The sequence below is a fragment of the Condylura cristata genome, unplaced genomic scaffold (assembly GCF_000260355.1).
Source record: "Condylura cristata isolate star-nosed mole 26May11 unplaced genomic scaffold, ConCri1.0 scaffold00008, whole genome shotgun sequence".
In the NCBI taxonomy this organism is placed as follows: Eukaryota; Metazoa; Chordata; class Mammalia; order Eulipotyphla; family Talpidae; genus Condylura; species Condylura cristata.
Window position 1 is genome coordinate 3617491 of NW_004567109.1, and position 9468 is coordinate 3626958.

Sequence of the window (9468 nt, forward strand, 5' to 3'; positions counted from 1 at the left end):
AGAGTACTAGAGGACCGACGGCGGCTGCCTGTGGTTACCGGCCCTCCCGGGTGCCAGCCCGGGCCGGGGCCTGGCCCTGACCTGGAAGGCCTGTGGGCCTGTGGGCTAAGACGCTGGGATGACCCCACCTTACAGATGAGGAAACGGAGGTTCGGGGAGGTCAAGCAGCTTACCCAGAGTGACCAGACAGCTGTGACTGCCCTCGGCGTGGTCCCGGGAAGCGCTGAGCCGTGGGGGTGAGGGGCGGCGGCCCTAGCTGAAGACTGTCCCCTCTCGCCTCCAGGGGTGCAGAGTGCCCTGTACGGCCTGGTCCTCTCCTTGCTCATCTGCGTGGCCGCGGTGGCCGTGTTCACCACCCACGTGCTGCTGCTGCTGCCCGTGCTGCTGAGCATCCTGGGTAGGCTGGGCCGGGAGGGCCGGGGGTCTTGCTGTTGGCCTCCCGTCTGCAGGTTTCTCTCCACCCTCGATGGGCACATCTCCCTGAAGGCTTCCGGCCACCCCAGCCCCAGCCACCCCAGACTGCTGGGAGCTGTCCCTCCTGTCTGCATGCTCCCCAGGGGAGCCAGACGACCTGAGGCAGCAGGTCTGGGCCCAGTGAGGACTTGCTGGCCTGTCCCCTCCTCCGTGCACTCACGCCCGCACTGTTCTCTCTGGCCTGCCCTCCTGGTCCACCCCACCCCGTTCCGCCCGAGGCTTCATGCACCCCGGGGGGCCTCAGATTTTGCTCACCCCCTCAAGAGCTGCGCTGGGCTGGGTGAGCAGCTCCCCCCACCCACAGGCATCGTCTGCCTGGTGGTGACCATCATGTACTGGAGCGGCTGGGAGATGGGCGCCGTGGAGGCCATCTCCCTGTCCATCCTCGTCGGCTCCTCGGTGGACTACTGCGTGCACCTGGTGGAGGGCTACCTGCTGGCCGGAGAGAACCTGCCCCCGCACCAGGCAGAGGTGAGGCCCCTGCTGCCTGCGCCCAGGGAGCCCTCTCACCCCTGGCCCCTCTAGGGCGCCGGACACCGCCTGACCCTAGCCAGGGTGTGTCAGGAGACGGTTTCCCACTGCTGCCCTCCGCGCCCGGGGCTCGGGTCGTAAGGCGGGGTCCGCTGCAGCCTTGGCCTTGGGGGTTCACGCCTGCAGCCGCTGTCTCCCTGAGAGACCCAGGGGCGAGGACAGGTGACGCCCGAGGGCCCATCGCGCTTCTCGGCTTGCTGAGTCCAGGTCTTGTTCTGTAGAGCGGGGAGCAGAGGTGGGCCCTTCCAGCTGTGACCCCACCATCCCAGCCCTGCCTCAGTGGCTTAGGGAGCACGGGCTGTCTACTCAGTGCCCAGTCAGCTTCGGCTGGGGTAGAAGTTTTGTTTTTTCCTACTTTGGAATTGTGTTGGTGTGAAAATACGCCCGAACACATAAATTAAATCGTGGTACGATCGGCTGCTTTTGGTCAAAAGATGGGAACCGGTTCCAACCCGCACTAGGTTTGCGAGGCCCCAGAGTGTCGGGACCAGCGTCCCGGCTGCCATAGCAACAGGGAAGGGCGCTGATTCTGCCCTGCCCCCACCCTGCGTGGTCATCCCGACGATGGAGGCGGGGTCGGCCCCTCCCGGCCAGGTCTGGACAGGGTCAGCGTGGGCGGCCGTCCCAGGCACCGCCCGCGCCAGGGAGGACCCCCACTCCCGCCGCCCGTGGGCGCAGCTTGGTTCTCGCCCGCACGCAGGACGCCCCCTCGCAGCGCCAGTGGCGGACGCTGGAGGCCGTGCGGCACGTGGGCGTGGCCATCGTCTCCAGCGCGCTCACCACGGTCATCGCCACGGTGCCCCTCTTCTTCTGCATCATCGCCCCCTTTGCCAAGTTCGGCAAGATCGTCGCTCTCAACACGGGCGTCTCCATCCTCTACACGCTCACGGTCAGCACAGCCCTGCTCGGCATCATGGCTCCGGGCTCCTTCACCCGGACCCGGACTTCCTTCCTCAAGGCCCTGGGCGCCGTGCTCCTGGCGGGGGCGCTGGGGCTGGCCGCCTGCCTCGTGCTCCTGCGCAGCGGGTATAAGATCCCCCTGCCCACGGGGACCTCCCTATAGCCCGGCGCCGGGGCCTGACTGCACACACCGCGCCCTCTGGCCGGGGCCTTCCCCCCGGCCTGCGCTCGCTGTGTTCCCAGGCCTGGGCGCCGTGCGGGCGCCGACACCTGTGTGGCCGCCGCCAACTCCGGCGTCTGGCCAAGCTGCACCTGCCGGCGGGGCGACCGGCATCTGTCCTGGCTCCCCTGCAGCGAAAGAGACCTCCTTCCTCCCATTCCGGTCACCACCGGGCCAGGTTATTTTTCAGGGGGTCTCGCTCCCATTGCTTCAGTGCTCACAGCAACTCTGATGTGGGTGTCCCAGGGCCCCCTTTCTGCAGGTGGGAAAACAGAGGCACCAGAAGGCAAAGTGACTGACCGGCAGCTGGGTCAGGGGCCCAGCGGGAGCTGTTTCCGGGCCCCGTGCTCACCTGGGGGGCCTTGGAGGACATGCCCTTGGGTTCAAGGGCAGGGGCTTTGCACCCCCTGACCCCTCCTCCCCTTCTGATCGGCTTTGTGACCAGTGCTGGGTGGTCCTGTGTCCGCCCCTCCCCCTGGCCTCCCGGTCCTGGCCTCTGGGAGGAAGGGCCAGGCTGGGCTCTGGGCTCTGCATGTACTACCCCCGCCCAGCCTTGAGACCCCCCGGGGACAGGGGGCCCAGCACAGACTTCCTCCCGGCCCGAGCCCTGATCTCCCCCACCCTACTCTGAGGTGGGATGTGGGGGTGGGGGCTGGCCAGGCCGGCTGCCTGCTCATAGCAGGTGGTCCCTATGAAGGTGAAATGGAACTGCAGACCGCCGCCATTAACACGAGCATTTTAAGCACCGCCGGCTCTACCGTGTTCTTAAAACTGAAATAACTGCATGTTCGCTTGCTGCCAGCCAGAGCCTGGCACTAAGGGTGGGCTTGGAGGGAGGTGGCGGTGGGTGGAAAGTGCTGGATCCCTTCCCGGGCACAAGGTCTCAGATGCCCAGGTGGTCCAGGTGAGGTCCGGAGCCGTGGGCTAGCTCAGTGAGCGGGCGTGGGGGGCGCCCCTCTGGCTGCTCTGTTCAGACAGAGCCCCTCTGTGCACGACCTCCACTTTGAGACCGGTGGAGTTAGCCCCTTCATGGCTGTACAAAGTCCAGGCTTAGCACTGGGCATGGACCGCCCATGGGCCAGCATCGTCCCTGGGCCTCAGGGCACTGGACACAGACTAGGCTGGGCAGGAATCCCCGCAAGCCCTCTTCAGGCCAGCTCCCTGGTCCCCTGCAAACACTGATGGGACCAGGGTACAAGGCCGGGGTGCAGAAACACCAGGTCCCTGCGGAGGGAGTGTCGACCCCCCCGGGCGCTCACTTGGAGGGATCGTTGAACCTTGGCACCCCACAGCGCGTCCTGAGGCAGATGCCAGGCAAGCAGTCTCGGCACCCCGAGTGCAGGCGAGCTGTGCCACGTGTCCCTGCACACAGCAAAGTGCCACCCTGAGGGTTTACGACAGCACAGGTTGATTCCCTTGCCGCTCCTGGGCCGGAAGTGCGAACCTAGTGTGTGGATGGGGTGCTCGCCTCGGGCTTGGAGGGAGACCTCGGCCAGGCACCGGGCTGCTGGCCACCAGCCGTCCCTGGCTCCCGGCCATCGACACGTGACGCGCACCTCTGCCTCTGTCGTCAGGTGCCCGTGTCGTCTGTCACAAGCCTTCCTCGGGGACACCAGCCCCGTGGGTGAGGACCCCCTGAGTGACCTCAACCCTTCCACCGGCAGAGATGCGACTTCCAAATATGTCCCCCTTCGCAGGTGTCAGGGTTAGGGCTCCGGCGTAACCTTGAGGGAGGGGACAGTGCGCCCGTCAGAGCTCAGCTCGCGTCCCTGGCTCCCCTGCAGTGGATACGTCACCCCGCTTCACACACAGGGACCAGGCTCCAAGAGGCTGTCTTCCCTGGGCCACACCCAGCAGATGTGCTGTCTACCTGTGCCCAGGGAGGGTCCTCAATCACGAAGTGGCCAGCTTCTCAGAGACCTGAGGGCCCCCAGGGGAGTTTCCACCTGGGGGTCAAGTACAAAAGCTGTTCTCAGGAAAGCTCTGAGCAGCGCTTCACAGAGTTTCCCACAGGCCTGGTGACACCTGAGCCCCCGGGGCCCCCAGAGGGCGCCCTGGCTGAGGGCAGTATGGTGCTCCAGGACCACGCGGCCATGAAGGAGCCGACTGGGATTCAGGCCCTGTGTCCATTGGCTCGAGCACAGTCACCTGGAAAGGCACGTGTGGGGGTGTGTGGGGGCGTGTGGGGTGCAGCGGTATCAGCTGCTCCCTCGCTCTTTCAGTTCACATGTTCACCCCAACTTTCACTGATCAGCAGGTCAGTCTGACGTTGCCCACGTCACAACCAGTGCCTCAGCCCTTGTGTGGGGACCGTGAGACTTCAGGGTTGCACCCCTTCAGTGACCACTGGGGTGGGGAGCAAACTCTGGGAGGCCAGGGAGGAGCAGGTGAGATGGGGGAGCGGGCTGACAAGTTGGCAGGCCACCCCAGGGGTGCTCAGGAGCAGGACTGTCATCACTGAGTTCTTGTCCAAAGACAAACTCATTTTAATGTGAAAGTGGGACATTTGCATATCATTTGCATGTGATCCAAATAATGCCCTTTTGTAAAGAAACCCTCATTTAGCTCATTTTCTTGCTTTTAAGAAACAGTTCCTCTTTCTTCCCCTTGGCCTCTCTCAGCAGTCTTTGGGGGGAGATGTTGGACAGCACATCGAGGAGGAGGCTCTGGCACCTCCCCTCCAAGTGACTAGGGCTCCCCTGTTGTGGGTACAACTCCACCCACCCGTCCCCTCTGTGAGCTGAGTCCCCATCTCTCAGCTGAACCCCCTGGGCGTAGACTGGGGCAGACAGGTGCACAAGCAGCCCAGCCAGCCCGGGGCTCTGCCCACCCGGCTCCCTGCCTGTTCACCCTATGTGGGCCGCGTCCCCAGTCCGGGGCTTTCTCTCCTCATCAAAACTAAGGGACCCTGTGTGGTGGCTGCACTGCCCTCCCGAGGGTGGGGGCCAGGACACGCCGGCAGCCGCTCACCTACTAAGAACCCCCCTCCGTCTTGTTTGTGAGCCTGGCACCCCGGCCCGGAGGCACCAGCTGCCAGGGAAGCACCCTGACCGTCCTCTGCCCCTGAGGTGAAGCTCACCGTCTTAATGAGCTTTTGCTGAGCATGAATGAGGTGCCCTCTGTTAGCTGGGGCACAGCAGCTGCGAGGACGTGCAGCGTTCAGTGGGGCCAAGGGGCAGAGGGCGAGGGACCCTGAAACTGCCAAGTTCCCCTGAGCCTCTGCCGTGTTCTTTGTGCCCTCGGAGGCCAGGAGGCATCAATGGGCCAGCTTGGGGGCTGCTTGCCCTGGCCCGGCCCAGCCATGCATCCCGGGAATCCTCACAGGGTGCGTTCAGGCCTGTTCACTGCTCAAGAACCGCAGCTCAGGGCCGGGATCCCCACCCAGCCACAGGCTGCCGGGAGTCTGCTCTCTACCACCCCCGCCCTGCACAGCCGCTCAGCACACAGCCGGGTCAGGCAACCCAGCACAGGCAGCCAGCGTCCTGCCCTTATGATGCCACCCTGCGTGCGCTCTGGGAGGAAGGCGCATCGACCTAGGTCGGCCCCAGCCCTGCTGGGCCATCTGAAGCAGATCACTGTCCTCCAGAAATGGGGCTGGGAGTACAATGGTGTCCAGAGTTCTGGTGCCTTCCACTGCTGAGCTGTCAGGACGAGTCTCCTGAAGCTAAGCTGCCCAGGGCCCATGGTCGCTGGCATCCGCCTCCTGCAAGTCTCATTCTCACTGGGCAGGGCCAGGAGGCAGGAGGACGCCCCTGAGCTGTCATCTGTTCATGCATCCGTTCAGCCACTTGGCTGAACACCTGCTACGTGAACACTGCTCACGGCTGGGGGACACTCGGGGACACAGACCCTGGCCCCCCAGACCTTATGGTCACAGGGGGAAACAGCTCTGACAGACGAAGCCCTCAAACATGTAACCCTGAACCAAAGGGCATGGGGGAGTAGAGCATGAAATTACATGAGGCTGAGGGGTCCCGAGGAGGGGCTTCTGTGCTGGGATTGATGGGGTCCGGGGCCAGGGTCCTTGCCCCGGGAGCTGACATGCTAAGGCATGAGAGAAGGGATGTCATGAAGGGACAGGCAGCCTTGCGGGACAGCGGGCAGGGAACAGGTTGACAGGGCAGCTCCTGCCACCTGAGGAGCTGGGCATTCCTGCCTGCAGGACTCGCTATTCTGCTCTGCCAAGTACATCGAGACGCAGCAGAGCAGGGGGGACCGGAGCCGGCTCTCAGATCAGCCTCACTAGCCCTGCAGGGAAAGCTGCCCGGGGAGAGCCAGTCTCCCTCCTGGGCCCTCCAGGAGGGGGAGTGGCTTGCACGCAGCTCCAGCAAGCTAAATACCATTGCTCTTGGCACCCAGGCCAGTGCAGGCCTGTGTAATGTCAGCCAGTCCAAAATAAAAATATGAGCCCCGAGGTTTGGGAATCGACACACCGCTGCGCCAGGGTCTCGCGCCAGCAGAGGGCTGTTGTCTTTGCCTGGCCCTGTTCCCTGAGGTTGCCTGGATTTGCCTTCCAGGGCCCAGCTCTGCCCTTTCTGCACCCTCCCTACCCCTGTGAGATCAGGATGCCGCAGTGGGTGGGGTTTGCCTCCCAGCCATTCGGAGGCGCTCAGGCCCCCACTCCACACCTCCAGGTGAGGACCTCAAGGGGAGCCTCTGCCAGTTCCTCCCCCCCCCCCCTGCAGTTCCCCTGAGCGTCACTGTCTCTGATCCAACGCTCCCTTTAATCTGCCTCCCTTGCAGTCTGCTTCTCCCTGTTCTGACCACTGCACCTTGGTTTTTCTTTGAGGGTCTTCCCCCACCTCACGGATACAAATGCACTGAGGCACCCTCCCCCCCCCCACTCCTTTCCCCTCCCACAAGGTGGAAGAGTGGACCCAGGTCCAGCCAATCAGTGTGTCCCATAACCGCCCCCTGCTCATGGCTGTTGATTCAGGACTGGTGCAAACCTGACCCAAATTAGGCCCTGAATGTCTCTGGGGTCTCGGTGGAGTTGCTGGGAGCTACACACCCTCGGGGCTCCAGACTGCAGCCGGCCTGGGAATGAGACCAACAGATGGGAGAGCGGAGTCAAGGTGGGGAGGTTTCTGATGACATCACCTGAGCCCCTGGATCCAGCCATTCCTGAAGCTACATACCCCTAAGTTGTTTTTTTTTTTTCTTTCTAAAACAAGTCAATTTCCTGTTTCTGCAAACCATTTTGAGTAAAGTTTACTCTTCCTTTAAACACCTCCCCCAACTTCACTGGCCCATTCAAATAGCTTCCCCTTCTTTCCTGAGTTAAACCCTGTTAAATCCTCAGTTCTTTCATATGGTGTTCAAGGTTCCTTGTGACCTGGGCCCAGACCCCTCCCCCTTCCAGACATCTCTCCGTCTGAATCCTCCAGTCACTCGGGGCCCCTCACGTCCCCCAGAGTGTCCCCATCGCCCTTCTGGGTGATGCGCGGCACCCCTTCCCTCCCCCAATTAACACACCACACTCATCTGTTCCCCAAGTCTCAGCTCAGGTGGCACCTCCCCATGAAGGCTTCCTCCTCGCCCTCACGGCTCTTTGCTGGAACACCGAGTCCCACTCGAGCTGTGTTCACATCCACCTCCCCAGGGAGCCCCCACAAAGTCCAGAGGAAGCTAGACTTTATCTGAGGGGAGTAGGGATACAGTGAGGCATTTTAAAAGCAGGCAACCATTTAAGACCTATCCATCTGGTAAAAGCCCAACAACTGAGAACAGTCCCTTGATGGGGCTGTGGCCTCATGGCCTCTCCTGTGCTCGGCTGCTGGGCGTGTAACTGGCCCAACCATTGTGGGTGGCGATTTGGGAACGACTCAGAATCACAATCCCAGCATCCTTTGGACTCAGCCGCCTACTTCTGAGAACATCTCCTGTGGATACACTGGTCGAGTGTAGAAATTACTCACTGAAGCCTTGTCTGGTATCACGAAGGAATGGGAGGCTCTGGGCATCCATCAGCACGGGGCCAGATAGCAGGACGCTCTGTGGACTGGAGGGAAGAATGGGAAGCTTTCTAAGTGCTGATCTGCAGAAAATTCCCAAGCTGTAGTAAATGGAGGCAGAAGAGTCGAAAACTGTGTAAAATATGCTAGCTTACGGGCTGAATAAAATGGATGTGAGACTACATACTCATTTTTATTTGTACGTGCACCAAAAAGCTGAAGGAAATACAAGAAAACTCAGCTCGTGGGGAGGTGGGGTCCCAGGCAGACGGCAGGCGGCAGGAAGACCGGCTTATAAATCTTGCGCTTTTGACTGCAGGAATGTGTTATCTGGATGATTTGTTTTTTAAGCAGAGGAGAGATATGGCTTCACCTGCTCCTCAGAAAGCCCGCTCTGGTTGCAGGGAGGCGAGTGGATGGAAGAGGGTGGGGTGAGGTGGGAGAGCAGTCAGGTGAGAGCAGACAGGTGCCGTAGGGAAAACCGAGCGGTTCAGGCTTCCCCTCCTCCCCACCACTGGCCTCTCCGGCTCCCACCTGCATCTTGCTTCCCTCCTAGGTTTCATTGCCCACACGTGATAATGCAACCGTGCAGAAAGCATGCCAGAGCGTGAGCCCGGGGCACACACCACCTGTGATTGCAGACACCTGGGCCAAGAAGCCAGCAGGCACGGGCATGGGGCCCGTAAGAGGGAGGGGCTGAGACGAGAGCAAGCTGAGCATGGAAGTTCGCCGGGGGCTGGGGCCCTCAGCGCTGCCTGCCCCCAGCCCCCCCCCCCCCGGCCTGCCAACCTGAGTGCCTGGTTCCCTGCTTCAAAGTCCTGTAGCGTCAGTGCAGGGCTCCAGCGCTCTCTTTCCCGGGCTGCCTGATTGCCTACCAGCCCGTCCTGCCTGCAGGCCGGCCACCACAGCGGTGGATGTTGGCAGGATTCGATGCAGATGGAGAGAGGACAGGACAGGTGCGCCCCCTCCAGAGACTCGGCTGAGGTGCTCTGAAGCCTGGCTCCGCGGGAGCTGGGGGGCCGGTGTAGCTTTCCCGCCGCCCTCCCTAAGCAGAAATGGGTTGGAGGGGGGACCACCTGTTCTGGAGCCAGAGTCCCCATCAGCGCCTGTGGCGTGGCCTGATGTGCCGGGGGGCTGCCTGGAAGGGGCAGCGCAGGCTGATGGGAAGAGGCTGAGTTGGACTGTGGCCGTCCTGGAGCTGACCCTGGGAATCAGGGCTGCGTCTTCACCCCCCTCCCGTTAACCCTGTGGATGTGGGCAGGTCACTTGCCCTTGCCCATCCATAAATAGAACAGTATCTGTCCTGCCTAGCTGCTTTATCTTTTATTTATGCATACAGAACTGGGGTACAGGCCAGAGGTGTGGGGGTGAGAGGATTCACCAGAGACA

General features: G+C 62.2%; 1 protein-coding gene across 1 annotated transcript; it reads left to right on the forward strand.

Annotated features, from left to right (window-relative positions):
* Positions 1-135: 135 nt before the first annotated feature.
* Positions 136-3074, forward strand: LOC105853377 (patched domain-containing protein 2-like). The gene is made up of 4 exons (XM_012722072.1): positions 136-178; positions 257-397; positions 779-945; positions 1706-3074. The coding sequence occupies exons 1-4, from the start codon at positions 136-138 to the stop codon at positions 2066-2068; spliced, it is 714 nt and encodes a 237-aa protein (XP_012577526.1). The 3' UTR covers positions 2069-3074.
* The last annotated feature ends 6394 nt before the right edge of the window (positions 3075-9468 follow it).

What these genes read in the sequence shown, in the direction of transcription:
- LOC105853377 (XM_012722072.1), top strand. Translation starts at nt 136, where the DNA reads ATGAGGAAACGGAGGTTCGGGGAGGTCAAGCAGCTTACCCAGA. An exon ending in GGTCAAGCAGCTTACCCAGA is followed by an intron (nt 179 to 256) that starts GTGACCAGACAG and finishes CGGCGGCCCTAG; the next exon opens with CTGAAGACTGTCCCCTCTCG. An exon ending in CGTGCTGCTGAGCATCCTGG is followed by an intron (nt 398 to 778) that starts GTAGGCTGGGCC and finishes CCCCACCCACAG; the next exon opens with GCATCGTCTGCCTGGTGGTG.